This window comes from Desmodus rotundus, chromosome 1, assembly GCF_022682495.2.
Source record: "Desmodus rotundus isolate HL8 chromosome 1, HLdesRot8A.1, whole genome shotgun sequence".
Taxonomy (NCBI): Eukaryota; Metazoa; Chordata; class Mammalia; order Chiroptera; family Phyllostomidae; genus Desmodus; species Desmodus rotundus.
Genome location: NC_071387.1, coordinates 47,691,748 through 47,706,876, shown reverse-complemented (window position 1 = coordinate 47,706,876; position 15,129 = coordinate 47,691,748). Strand labels below are relative to the sequence as shown.

The 15,129-nt window shown below is 35.8% G+C and overlaps 1 protein-coding gene across 2 annotated transcripts in view; it reads left to right on the top strand.

The window, feature by feature from the left end:
• SMC5 (structural maintenance of chromosomes 5) overlaps positions 1-15,129 on the top strand; it is an 87,524-nt gene that overhangs the window by 27,533 nt on the left and 44,862 nt on the right. For both annotated transcript variants that reach the window (XM_024555215.4, XM_024555219.4), the window contains exons 4-8: positions 6,447-6,609; positions 9,227-9,361; positions 10,684-10,824; positions 12,164-12,325; positions 13,097-13,168. In XM_024555215.4, coding sequence (XP_024410983.1) covers positions 6,447-6,609; positions 9,227-9,361; positions 10,684-10,824; positions 12,164-12,325; positions 13,097-13,168 — 673 coding nt within the window. The remainder of the gene's footprint in view (positions 1-6,446; positions 6,610-9,226; positions 9,362-10,683; positions 10,825-12,163; positions 12,326-13,096; positions 13,169-15,129) is intronic.

Below are 15,129 nucleotides of genomic sequence, written 5' to 3'. Positions count from 1 at the left end.
CCACAGCGATTGACAGTGACCACTTAAACACCAACCTCCGCCCTCTGTGGAGGATCAGCTGTTCAGGGACAGGGTGGTGGTTCTCAACGTGTTCTGCAGCTGTCCACTGGGTTTGCTGACCCTGGTGTTTCCCAGGTGGTGCGGACTAAGGTCAACCCCGACCTGTGTTTTGAGCAGGGCCACTCTGCCTGAGCTATAAAGCAATCTGAGATGGTTGCTACTTGTGCTGGGCTTGGAGGTTCCCAGGCAAAGCCAAGCTGTGAATCTAGTTTGACTGTTGCTAGTGCTGGGCTTGGGGCTTAATGAGGCCAGCTTTTGCTTGTTTGAGAGGATTTAGGAAGTTATGAAGCATGAGCGAAGACCAGCCATTCATATGGAAAAGCCATTGGGTGGGGCAGAGTCTTTGGGGATGTCCAAGGCAAGTCAAACAATGTTAGCCAGGTTAATGGAATCTCAGATACCGCACAAGCTTGCCAGCTCTGTGGTGGGAGAGTTTAGAAAAGGAACAATGGCCTCTGCTGGCCTTGATGCCAGACACTTCAGTTCCTCCCTGTATACCACTGGTGCCTTTCAATCTGCTACCCCCAGGCTGGAGCTCAAGAGGGAGTGAGTCTAGTAGGTGAGTCCATGTGTGAGTTCTTTAAGAGAAACTGCTTGGGACTCCAGAAGTTTCTTCCCTCACCTCAATCCCCACTAGTGTTTGCAGCCAGAAGTTTTGGGGACTTATCTTCCTAGCACTGGAACCCTGGACTTGGGCTGGTGTGGGTCTGGGACTCCTTGCTCCCGAGATATCCCTCCTGAATTTTTGTCCACCACACATGGGTAAGAGACCAGCCCATTACATGTCTCTGTCCCTCCTATCGGTCTGGGTGGATGTGGTTTCTTTAATTTCATAGTTGTCTGTCTTCCATTCAATTTCATTTCTGATGGTTCTGAGTGGTGGTGGTTCTATATTTTAGTTGCAATTTTTATGTGGTCATGCCAAGTGGCAAGCCATGTCTGCCTGTGCCGCCATCTTGACCTTCATTTCTTTACTTTTATCGTATGCGTGTCTTTTGATCTGAAGTCTGTCTCTTTAAGGAAGCATATGTACAGGTCTTGTTTTTTTAATTCATTCAGCTACCCTGTGTCTTTGATTGGAGCATTTAGTTTATTTACATTTAAAATAATTTTTGATAGGTATGTAGTTACTGTTTTCTAACTGTTTTTGTAGTTCTCTGTTCCTTTTCTCTTGCTCTCTTGTATGTTGGTGACTTTCTATAATGTCCGTTTGGATTTCTTTCTTTTTATTTCTTGTATATTTCTTATAAATTTTTGGCTTGACATTTCCATGTGCTTTATGGATACCAAGCTATGTTTATAGAAATTTTTTTTAAGTTGATCACTTAATTTTGAACATATTCTAAAATCACTAAAAATTTTACTCACCTCTTTCAAACTTATGTTTTCATCATTTTTTAACTTGTGTGTTTGTGTGTATCTGTTAATTTATTATTGTAATTACACATAGTTCTCCTTTTGCCTTTTAACCTTTATAGTAGCTTTATGGTTGTTTGATCCACTGCTTTTACTATGTGTTTGCCTTTTTCAGTGAGCATTGTTTCCTCACATTTTTTAATCTTATTTTTGATCTTTTCTGCTTATGGAAGTCCCTTCAACATTTCCTGTAATACTGGTTTAGTGGTAACAACTCCTTTTGCTTTTTATTATCTGTGAAGCTCTTTATCTCTCCTTCAATTCCAGTGATATCTGCTGAGTGGAGTAATTTTGGTTGTAGCTCTTTGCTTTTCAGCACTTTGAATATTTCATGCCACTCCCTTCTGTCCTGCAAACTGTCTGTTGAAAAATAAGCTGATAATCTTAAGTGAGCTCCCTTGTACATAACTAACTGCTTTTCTCTCGATAATTTTAAAATTCTGTTTTCAATTTTGGAGATTTTACTTACGATGTGTGTTGGTGTGGATGATTTTGCTTTCATCTCGTTTGGGACACACTGTGCTTCCTGGGTTTGTGTGTCTGTTTTCTTTGCCAGGTTAGGGAAGTTTTCCGTCATTATTTGTTCAATAGGTTTTCAATTCCTAGCTCGTTCTCCTCTTTCTGGTTCCCCTATGATGTGAATGCTGTTGACATTTCTTATTGTCCCAGATGTCATTTAAATTGTCCTCATTTTTAAAAATTCTTGTATCTTTTGCTGTTCTGATTGGGTGTTTTCTGAGAATTTGTCTTTCCAATAGCTGATTCTGTCCTCTGCTTCAACTAATCTGTTTATTCCCTCTAATGTATTAATGATTTCCATATCATTGTTGAGGTTTTCACTGAGTTCATGTATGCTTCTCCCTAAGTTTATTGAGCACCTTTAAAATCAGGTTTATTGCTTTTTTCCATTTCATTTATTTCTTTTTCTGGAGTTTTGTCCTGTTCTTTCATTTGGGATGTGTTTTGTCTCCTCATTTTGCCTGACTCCCTGTGTGTGTTTGTATGTGTTAGGTAGATCTATGTCTCCCAGGCTTGGCAGAGTGGTGTTATGTTGTAGGTGTCCTGTGAGGCCCAGTGGCACAATCTGTCTGTTCATCTGAGCCCATTGCTCTAGGAGTGCTACTTGTGTGGGTTGTGTGTGTCGTCCTGTTGTAGCTGAGTCTTGATTGCTGTTGGCACATCAGTGGATGGGATTGACCTTTAAATGGACTGGCTGTGAGAGCTCACCATAATTACAGCAGACAAGCTGTTGTGTGGGGGCTTACCCCACAGAGTAGGAGTTGATTTAGCAGAGCTCTGGTGCCATCTGAATCCACCCTTCAGGTGTTTGTGGAGCTGGTCGAGTGTGCTCCAGTGTGCTATGAAGCCAGCCACTGGGTTTGTTGGTTCGTGAGACTCTTAGGTGGTGCAGGTTTTGGTCAGCTGTCTTTTGTGCCAGCCCTTGGTCCACCTAGTGGGAGCTACAAAGTAATCTGTGGTTAGTTTACGTTCATGCTGGTCTTGGAGGTGCTTGGGAGAGACTATGCTGCAAACGGAGGCAGGCTGCCACTAAGGGACCCTTTGTTGGATACCACAATGTGAGCTGAGGCCAGCTGCTTCTAGTTGAAGGTAAATTCCAGGCAAATACAGGCTGCAGCTTTTTCTAGTCTTGGGACCACCTGATGGGCATTAAGATGCAAGTTGAGATCAGGTGCTGCTTGTGCTGGGCTTGAGGGTATTTAACAAGAGGTACAGGGCACACTGAATGCAGCTGCTGTTTGTCCGCGGTTTTGAGGCCTTTGAGAGATTTTAGGAAATCTACAGCACTAGCTTAGGCCAGCTGCTTGGGTGGAAAAGCTTCTAGAAGTGTCTTGGGCTAGTGCTTGATTTGGGTGTGGGGGATCAACAAGCAGCAAAAATAGTGTTAACCAGTTTAATGGAGATCACAGATTTGGCATCTGCCTGCCCTAACTGGCTGGTTGGAAAGGGGTCAACAAAAGAGTAATGGCACCAGCATTTTACATCCCAAAAGAGAGCCACCATGACTCCAGTCCCAGCCCTCACCCTGAAGCGAGTCAATTTTGTTTCTCCCCTTACGTCCCTGGTGCTTTTTAAGCTGCTGCCCCGCACTGGAGTACAGAGCAAGTGAGTCTGTGAGCAAGCAATTTGCACAGGCCCATCAGGAGGAAGGTCTGGGACTGCAGCAGACCTGTGTCTCACTCAGGTGCAATCCATGCTGGTTTTTACAGCCAGCTGTTATAGGGACTTCTCTTCCCGGCACTTGTGCCCTGGGCTGGGGGTGTGGTTGTGGAGCTGAGACCCGTGTGCTTCTCTGGGGGGACCTCTGGAACCAACATATACCTCCTGATGTTTAACCGACACACGATGGGTCTGGAACCTACCCATTCTGCCCCTTCTACTAGTCTCTTTGTGGCTTCTTCTTTGTGTGTTTCATTATAGGACTTTTGTTCAGCTAGTCTTAGGGTGGTTATCAATGATGGCTTTTCTGTAGTTTTGATGTGGTCATGGGAGAAGGTGAACACAGCTCTTGCCTATTCTGCCATCTTGACCAGAGAAGTCCCTTAACATAAACACTTCAGTGTCTAATGTTAATTAAATATCTTTATCTTCCTACTGAATAAGGCCTTGAAGTAATATTATTTTAATCATAACATCTTCTCTGAACTTATATGCTATTTTAATTTGATGTTATTTTTTAAACCCTTCAAGATACAACTGTTATTATGCTGTTAGTGTTTGTTTAGAATTACCCCACATATTTTCTCTTTGCCTTGCTTTTCATTCTTTCTTCCATTTGTGTTCTTCCCTTTGGGATCTTTCTGCTAGAGGACATTCTTTAAAGTTTCCTTTAATGAGGGTCTTCTAGTGGAACACTTAGTTTTTGCCTGAAAATGGTGTTATTTTGCTCTTGACAACTGTATTTGCTAGATATAAAATTTTACATTGATTTTTTTCAGCACATGCAAAGTACAATTTTATCATCTTCAGTTGTGAATCTTACCTTAGTTTCTTTCATAGTAATTCTTTTTGTCAAGAGGATTTTGAAATTATATCTCTTTTGGTGTTTTATTGATTTTACATTATATATTTAGGTGCGGGTTTATTTTTTATTTTGTTCGGGATTTAATGGGCTTCTTCAATATGTGATTTGGAAAATTCATCTATTTATTAAGTCTTCAAATATTGCCTCTGGCCTATTCTGTCTCCCTCACTTATAGAATTCTTACTAGACTGATGTTATACTTTCTTAGTCATTCATCCATGTCTTTTAACATCTTCCATATTTTTCTTATTTTTATGTCTCTGTGTGGCATTCTAGCTCCATTTCTCTTTGGTTCTTTTTCAGATGTTCCTGTTGTTTGCTTATATTTTCAGTCTTTTCTTAAAATATGTCAAACCTACATATTTTATTCTGGAGTCCATTAATTCTAATATGATTCTCCTTTTCTGTTACTTCTGCTAGTTCTTATTCTTAAATTCGTCTCAAGACGCTTTGTTTTATGTGTGTGAGCGTGCACATGCATGTGTGTGTTTTGCCAGTGAGCCAGAGAGATACTCCTTTATCTTTGGACTTTATCTGTGTTAATTCTTTGAGGGTAAAGGTAGATTTCCTGCAGTGGGAATTTTTATTAACTTCTGTCACAGACCATCGGACACTTTAAATACAAGATCACAATATACAGAACTCTCAGTTAGAGGGGTTTTGAACCTCCTTAGGTATGTCATGTAACTTCAAGATACAACTCTATTTGAGACTGACTGTTTAGTAACTCTCCAGGGAGGTTTTTTGCTTGTTTCACAGTTCAAGCTATTGTTTAAGACAGAAAAGTTACCCTGCTGCAGGTGGGAGGGGGGGGAGGAGGAGGAGGAGGGAGGATACCTAGTTTGCTCTTACACTGAGAGTATAGCCTTTGGGGAGTGGTTTCTCTTAGACTCTACCTTCGTAGCTCTGGGCTGTGTCTGCAACACCCCTCTCCTGTTAGATCATGAAAATGAATGTGCAAGATTACCTGGTTTGCCAGATGCCCTAATCTTTTCACTCCTGGCTTCCTACTTGGGATTTTGACCAGACTTCCTTTTTTTCATGCTAACTCATAAGTGCATTTATGAAGATGTTTCAGCATTTTATCTATTAATTTGTTTGTAGCAAGACAATCAAAAAAGGGTATTTATTAGTCATTATGCTGGAAATGTAAGTTTAAAACTACATTTTTTTGTCCTAAAATCTTACTGCTTGGAGAGTGCTGATTACAGTATAATCTACACATACAGCATTTATAAATTATTGTCATATAGCTATTGGATACCAATAATTTATCTTTCTTCCACATACTGCTGATTCCCAGTGAAGAATATAGATGGATAGATAGGAGGTGTGGAGCAATAGTACTTTTAAAAGCAAGAAATAAGTAAATACCCTTCTTTCAGATTTTTTTATTGTTTAATGTTCCTGTATAGCCATGTGATACAGTCTCCTGTGAATCCATAGTGGAGTGCATTATGAGGAGGAGCCATGGGCAGGCTAGTTTTGGTATCTGGAAATACATACGTGAGAGTTGGTTTCATTCATACATTTTCCAAGTAGAGGGATTTTCAAGGTTTAACTGTTAATGTTACGTGCTGTTATATACCAACCAATTTTGAATTGCAGTCAGTGCATTTGATTGGAGAACAGCATAATTAAAGGATAAATAGCTCCAGGTATGCAAATCCTTTGGCAGTGTTTAGGAGTTAGTATTGGCATTGGATTTTAAGTCTAAATGATTCTGAATGTTGAAAGAGTATTAAATCATGTGTTAATTACTAACAAAATGTCAAAGTTTTCTTCTTTAGAGGGGCCAAAATATCAAAAGGAAAAAAAAATAATAATCCTATCCAGCAACCTTTGGTACGAGAGAATTTTGGAAATTTTATTTCTGAAATACTGTATTATTTTGAATGTAAAGATTTTAAAATTATTTTTTAACTAGGTTCAGGACTTCTGGAAATCTTGTAATTACCCGTGAGATTGATGTGGCAAAAAATCAGTCCTTTTGGTACATCAACAAAAAATCAACAACCCAGAAAATAGTAGAAGAAAAAGTTGCAGCCTTAAATATTCAAGTGGGGAATCTTTGCCAGTTTCTACCTCAGGTACGAGAGAATTAAATGTGAAGCTGGGAAAGCTCTGTAAATAATGTTTCCTTTTTATGCTATCTGAGGATATAAATACTTTTTCAGGGATATTGTAAAGATTATTATTTAAACTGAGCATAGTAGCCTTAATACTAACTATTCTTTTATTTATTTTAATTACTTTATTGTTGTTCAGTTAAAGTTGTTTGCATTTTTAAAAGGTAGCATCTCTTCCAGCATCTCCTGGCACACATAAACTAATTATTAAACTTCTCTGTGTTACACCAAAAAGTGTTTTTTGCCCACTGGACAAAAAAAAAAAAAGGTGTAATTTTGATTCATTCACACTGGATAGCTATGATTATGTTGGCTGTTACCATTTTTCATTTGACAATCTAAGGGAAAAGAAGTCAGTGCCCCTGACTAAATAGTTAGGTGTTGTATGTTTTAAAAATTCTTAGGACACACTGGTTGAAAAATCAGTGTCTTAAAGTACAATCTTATTTTCTAGTAACTTGGAAATTTTCAATTAATTAAAAAGTCTATGTTATAGAGTATTGTTCAGAAAATAAAGTTGTATTATTTTCAAGTACAGAGAGTAGCTTGAATCGTTATGTGCTTCTATTTTTTGTGGGCTCATTTAACAACTTAATCAGTGATTTTGTATAAGATATTTGATATACTAAAACTCTTAAATCTTTTGACATGCTTTGTAAAACCTTTATATATTTTTAGTTCAGTAAAAATAAAACATCTTGGTGATGCATGTTAAATGTTAAAATCAAACACCTTTTAAATTTGTCTTGGAATACTGTCTAGTAACAGTAACTGAATTATAGTTCATTTTTTTCTTCAGAAATGGTTTGATTACATGTTCTTATCAAATAAAAATTAAAATTAGAAAGCATTTATCAGTTGATGTCAGGTGATTTCCGGAAGTAGATGTTTAAAATTACTTATTTTTTTAACATTCCAAATGATGCATGGTAGATGATTATTTCCATTCAGGGGACTATTTTTTCTTTTATTCCAAACTATTTATTATGTGAATATAAACCTTTCAGCCAGGAAATATTGACATAGAATTTGTATCGACTTTACTGGAGTGACATTGATTAATAAAATTATGTTGGTTTCACAGGGGGTACCATTCTATAACATAGCTGTATATTATATTGTATGTTCACAACCCCAAGTCAAGTCTCCTTCCATCACCAATTATTCTCCCTTTACCCTTTTCTACTGCCTCTCATCCCCCTTTTCCTCTGGAAATCAGCATACTGTTTGTCTGTGTCTGTGAGGGTTTTTTGTTTGTTTGTTTATTTGGGGGTGTATTTGTTTTTTCTTTTTACTTAATCGCTTCACCTGTTTCACCCTGTCCCTCAACCCTACCTTCCCTCTGACCGCTGTCAGTCTGTTCTCTGTATCTAGGAGTCTGTTTCTGTTTTGTTTGTTAATTTGGTTCATTAGATTCCACATATAAGTGAAATTATATGGTACTTGTCTTTCTCTGACTGGCTTATTTCACATAGCATAATACTCTCCAGGTCAGTCCATGCAATCTCAAGAGGTAAGATTTCCCTTTTTTGTCACAGCCAAGTGTATTCCATTGTGTAAATGTACCACAGCTTTTTTATCCACTCATCTATTGATGGGCACTTGGACTACTTCCAAATCTTGGCTGTTCGTAAATAAAGCTCCACTGAACATAGGGGTGCATATGTTCTTTCGAATTAGTGTTATGGGTTTGTTCAGCTATATTCCCAGAATTGGAATCACTGGGTCATAAGGCAGCTTCAGTTTTAATTTTTTGACGTAACTCCATACTCCTTTCCACAGTGCCTGCACCAATCTGCATTCCCACCAGCAGTGCACAAGGGTTCCCTTACTGATGATAGCTATTCTGACAGATGTGTGGTGATATCTCATTGCAGTTTTAATTTGCATTTCTCTCATGATTAGTGACATTGAGCATCTTTTCATATGACTATTGGGCCATGTGTATATCCTGTTTGGAGAAGTGTCTATTCAGGTCCTTTGCCCATTTTTTAATTGGATTGTTTGTATTTTTGGTTTTAAGTTTTATAAGTTCTTTATAAATTTTGGATATTAACCCATTATCAGATGTATCATTGGCATATATGTTCTCCTATCCAGTAGGTTATCTTTTCATTTTTATTGATGGTTTCCTTTGCTGTGCAGAAACTTTCAGTTTGATGTAATCCTATTTGTTTATTTCCTTTCTTTTGTTTTTCTTGTCCAAGGGGATATATTGGAAAAAATGTTGCTATGAGAAATGTCTGAGATTTTACTGCCTGTGTTTTCTTCTAGGATTTTTATGGTTTTGAGTCTAATCTTTAAGTCTGTAATCCATTTTGAGTTTATTCTTGTGTATGGTGTAAGAAGATGTTCACATAAATTTGTTTAAAGGTTCTCAAAAGGATAACAGTTTATATCCTAAGTTTAGTTTTATTATTTTAAAGAATATATGTGAAAGGACAGAGTTCATATTAAGATCACATCTCAAAATAAAGATTTTTTATTTTATCTTGACAACTGAGATCATTGAGTGAAATGTGTTTTGAAGGTATTTGTAAATAATAATTGTTGCTGATATTTAAATTTTGTGTTCTAGGATAAAGTTGGAGAATTTGCTAAACTCAGTAAAATTGAACTACTTGAAGCTACTGAGAAATCAATTGGTCCTCCAGAAATGCACAGATACCACTGTGAGCTCAAAAACTTCAGGGAGAAAGAAAAACAACTAGAGGTATTTATAATGGACGGCTCATTTTTATTGTCCCTCATTAATTTCCATTTCTCAAAATGTGGGAAAGTGAATTCTGATTCATTGAGTAAATTCATATATTTGTCATTTTTTTTCCACATAGGCTTGTATTGCTAACATTAATTAGGTGACAAAAAGTGAGAATGGATTTGCTAAATGTAAAGTTTGAAAAATTTGACTATCACTTCATTAAATATATGTTATTAATTGAATTTCAAAGGACTAATAATAATATAAAGTATTTTTTTCCTCTCAGGGAGTTTAAATATTATTCTCTTACTCATTTGATATTTATTGAGTGCCTCCCATATGCCAGGCAATGTGGAAGGTTTTGTGTAGTGCAGCCGATACCATACAGCTTTTAATATTGTGTCTCTGTGAGCCAGTTCTCATATTTTTTCAGTTACGTGAGGGTAGACTTTGTAAGAAAACTATACATTTAGTAGTAGTGTGGAGTTTTTATTTTCAGCTTTAATAAAACATAGAAATTTAAAATGTCTTTTTTGCATATCATTTGTAAAGGTCTTTTATTTAATCATTTTTCAGGGATCAACTAAAATACATTAATACATTTTTATAATAATCTTGTAAGCTGATGCTTTTTCTTAAACTGTAACTGTCTGTGCTTGATCATGTGTTGTTATAATTTAATATTATTTTTGTTGTTGCACTTATTCAGAGTGAATGACCAAAGGAGTTGTAATTATTTTATCTTAGTGCAGGTACTCCATCAGTCCTTTTACCTTTTCCCATATCAAACAATCTAATATTCCCATCTGAAACACTCATTGAAACTTCCCACTGTCTTGTGAAATGAAAAAAGAGTATATTCTACTAAATTCTAAGTACATCTTTGTATTTGTTATTCTGCGTTGCAATTTAAAGACTAAATTTTAGCTTTCCTTCATCTTATTTCTAAGTCTTTAAGTCATGGGTGTTCATAACATTAATAATAGTATTTTCATTTGCATATCACATGATAGCTATTGTTGAACTTTCACCTATAGCAAGTAAATAGCTTCTACCCTTGAGATGAATGAGGCAGGTAACTTACTTTCGTTAGGCAAGAAGTCCAGGCTCAGCGATGTGGCAAGGCTTGCTCACAGTTACATGACTAATAAATTATAGAGCCTAGAGCCTAATGTGAATAACGTATGTGTGCATGTTAGTTTTATATAGTACTTAACAACTTCTGTGGAATTCTTTATTGTGAAATTTGTTAGCATTGTGCGTTTTTTATTGTTAAAAAATTGACCCGTTGTCTTTTCAGTTAAACTGATTGTTTAAACAAATATTTATTTTAGACCTCATGCAAAGAAAAAACTGAATATCTAGAGAAAATGATTCAGAGGAATGAAAGATACAAACAAGATGTGGAGAGGTTCTATGAACGTAAGCGACACTTAGATTTGATTGAGATGCTTGAAGCAAAAAGGCCATGGGTGGTAAGTCTTAATTATTATTACAGGCTAAAATAGTGATTATTTAAGTAGCAGAAAAGTTATAAAGAAGAGCTAAAATTCAAATTAGCTGCTTTTGTTCATTTTTGCTTTATATCATATGTAATAAAATTTATGTCTTTTTGTGTTATTATATAGCTGTGTGCTATGTTGATATTAATGTAATAACAAGTAACAAGTCCAAGAACTCAAATGTAGGATTCCTTTCAGATTTTAATCCTTAAAGATATTTTTGTTAAGATCTAAAAATGTTTACACATGTAGAAATTATAAATTTTTGAGTGTCCTCTGGTCACTGAAAATTTACTTGGAGTGTGCCACTAATATCAAATTCAGCTTTAGACACGGCTGTAATCTTCTCACGTGCTTTACTGAAGCTACTGTTTGTAAACTTTGTATGACATATATTTTATTATTTAGGAGCACAGTTTGGCTAAAGATTCAATTCCCATAATGCGTTCCTATACAGTGGGTAAAATGGAATAAGAAAGTTTTATAATGCTTGTTCCAAGGTTAGGATGGAAATAATTGTTACTAGATTGGAAAAATATGCATCTCTTTTTGTGTCCCTCTCCCCACCTTGCCCCTACTTCATCATACCCTGTCCCATAATGCCATTACTGAACTTTTTCCTTTCTTCAGCTCATTTTCATTACATTTTTCTACATCCATTATTTTTTTGCACCTATTTTATCTTGTTTTATGAAGTCTTTGTTTTGGGGGTTTTTTTACTTTCTACTATTGATAAGTCACTTTTCATTTTACTCTTTTGTGCTTTACTCTAATGTTTCTTTTCTCTTTTTAACTTAATCTCATTCACTCTTTACTGTTCTCTTAGTGTTCCAGTTATTTTTATTAATTCCTATAACATGACAAACATCATTTTTCCCTCATGCTTCTTCGTTTTTTTGACTCATTTTCCTTTTGTCTTCTACTTTTTTCATTTTTATTTTTCATAACTGAGTTTCTTTTGCTTCTTTATACATTCCTGTATCTTTTCTTCCTTGAAAGACTAGAGGAGAACCTCATTTTTGTATCCATTAGGTTATAGGTTTCAGAAACAGGAAGAGATGGACATCAGAGAGTCCAGACTACTGATGGAGATAAGTGCTCAGTGAACATCAAGACTCTTAGTAAATCATTATGTCTGTATTCACCATTTCTGAAGCTGTTTCAGAGGGCAAATGTTTATATTAATAAACTTGCCAAATGGATGTCAAAACAGTCTTTTCATAGATTTAGTTTCTGTCTGTATCTTAATTTTAGAATATGTGTTAGTTTAAACTAGTAGTGCATTAACTTCTTTTTTTTTTATAATTACAAGGAATATGAAAATGTTCGTCAAGAATATGAAGAAGTAAAGCTAGCTCGTGACCGAGTGAAGGATGAAGTCAGAAAACTTAAAGATGGACAGATTCCTATGACATGTCGAATTGAAGAAATCGAAAAGCAGCGTCACAATTTGGAGGCTCGAATCAAAGCAAAAGTACTTTTCTGGCTCAATTTTGGACTTCCTCTATTTTATTTTAGCACATAGAAAAATATTTTGCAGATTTCCTTGTTGCTTTGGTTCCTTAAATTCTTTAACTAGAATTCTACCACCACAGGGCTTTCAAGGTTCTAATAATCACCATTGGAAGATTCATAGAAATACCAAAATAGGAAAAGAGAAAAATGAAACATGATTGTTCTAATTATAAGAGGATTCAGAGTAGTGTTTCTAGAAACAATGAACTCCTTTTATGAATTTATTATATTGTCTTTCTAAATATATACCCTTTTGGAGGAGGGTGATACAGAACACTTTGATGTTTCTTAGAATAAATAGTATAATGGCATTTGGAATATTGCCTATATTTTGAAAATATAACTAAAATTTTGATGATCATGACCTTCATTCTTTAGGGAGATTTTGGAGTCAGAGTTTATTTTTGAAGATGGCTTAAAACTATGGACCCTGCTGTCCTGTAGGATTGTTTTTAGGATCAAGTGAAAGAATGTGAGAAAATAAGTGTGAAGAGATTAAAAAAATATGTCTGCATATTGCTGCAGTTATTTTCGGTATCAATAGGAATAACCTTATATAGATTTGCAAGTAATGTATTTTTGGTGATAATTATGTATTTGGTTTGAAAGAAATCATGGAAAAGCATTGAGGGTTAACTTATATAACACATTCATGTTTGGATGGGTGGAGTACATAATTTGCTTGCTTAACTTCTTAACTAATTTCCCCCTTTCTGGTTCAATCTCACAGGCAACAGATATTAAGGAGACATCTCAAAAATGCAAACAAAAACAAGATGTTATAGAAAAGAAAGATAAACATGTAAGATTTTATATTGAAAAATTATGCTAATTTTTCATGCTAATTTGCCCTAACAGTTATGTTTGAGTCTGGATTTGGGGACAGTCTCTTGCTTGGGAATTATCTAAGATCTTTATCATTCTCTATTTCTTATCCTAACCTATGAGGGAAACTAATATTTGAAAGTGTAACACTTGCACAGAGGATAATTAGGAAAAATTGCTCAAAACTACTCATAGATTTGCATTATGATCTTTGCATCTGTGTGGCCATAGTTTTTGTTTTCTTTTGTTTGTTTTTAATTCGGGTAGTAATAAAATTGTATTCCATTACCTTAATGGCAGAAATTAAATTACAAGGAATTTATTCAGTTATGTCAAGAGTAGGGCATTAAAAAGCTGATTACGAATTCTTTTTCTTGAGTGGGGCTTGATGGCAAAATTGTTTTAGGGTGATTGGTCAAGAAAGTGTATTTTTTAGCTGACAGATCCCCAAATGTATGTGGAGTTCTATTTTCCAGGACTGTTCAGGAACTGAATTTTGAATTATCTGTCTTAGGGTTAGATATATAACTTGGACCATTCCTGGTAGTTGAAGCATTGTTAATCTCCCAGTTTTCAGCCTCACTCTGTTTTCTTTGCCTTTATCTTCAAGTTCCAGGCCTCTTTCATTTATTTTTCTAAAGAATAAACCTCAGGTTTTCCTGGCAGAAGCTTGCCTGCCAGTGTTATTGCTCAAGGTCTGTATGGGTTGGGTGCAGGGACATTGGGTAGGAGGTAGAGCTGGAGTAATCTCTTCTATGTGATGTCTTTTATACCTGACATTTCTTAATTCTAAGAGTCTCGGGGGGCAGGGGTGTTCTATTTTTAGAGGAGTTAGAGCTACAGATACAGTTCTCTGTATCTGTGAGCTCATTTCACCTGGTATAGCCCTCCTGTTTCATCCATGTTGCTGCAAGTGACAGGATTTCTTTTTTATGGCTGCATAATATTCCACTGTGTATATATCACATTTTCTTTTTTTATTTGTCCATTGAGGAGCACTTAGATTGTTTCCATATCTTGGCTGTTGTAAAAAATGGTGCATTGAACATGGGAGTGCATATGTATTTTCAACTGAAGTGTTTTTGTTTTCTTTGGATAAATACCCAAAAGTGGAATTGCTAGATCGTATGCTAGTTCTATTTTTAATTTTTTGAGGAACCTCCAAACTATTTTCCATAGTGGTTGCACCAATTTGCATGCCCACCAACAGTGAACAAGTTTCCTTTTATCCACAACCTTGCCCCTGGCTACTGATAGTAGCCATTCTCACGGGTATGAAGTGATACATCTTTGTGGTTTTGAGTTGCATTTCTCTTGTAATGAGTGATGGTTAAGCATCTTTTCATGTATCTGTATGTCTTTTTTGTAACAACATCTATTCAGATCTTCGACCCATTTCTAATCATATATTTTTTTGGTAATGAATTATATGAAATTTTTACATGTTTTGAATATTAACTCCACATATATATGATTTGCAAGTATTTTCTCTTAGGTTGCCTTTTTATTTTGTTGATGGTTTCTTTGCAGAGTTTTTCTTAGTTTAATAAATATATTTTAGGGTATTAATTTGTTATATTTTACAGTTTTAAGTTTTATAATTTTTTTAAATCCTCACCTGAGGATATGTTTATTGATTTTAGAGAGAGAGAGAGGGGGAGAGAGAGAGAGAAACATCGATGTGAGAGAGAAACATCGATGTGACAAACATGCCGTACACTCCCCGACTGGGGATCGAACCCACAACCTAGGTATGTGTGCTGATCAGGGATTGAACCCACAAACCTTCAGTGCATGGGATGATGCACCAGCCCACTGAGCCACCCCACCAGGGCCGATTTTATCATTTTTATTTTAATGTTTTCATTTATTTAAGGTTATATAGGAGTTTTTATTTTCATTTTATGGGTATGGAGTTTTTAAGCCCTTTTTATGTAC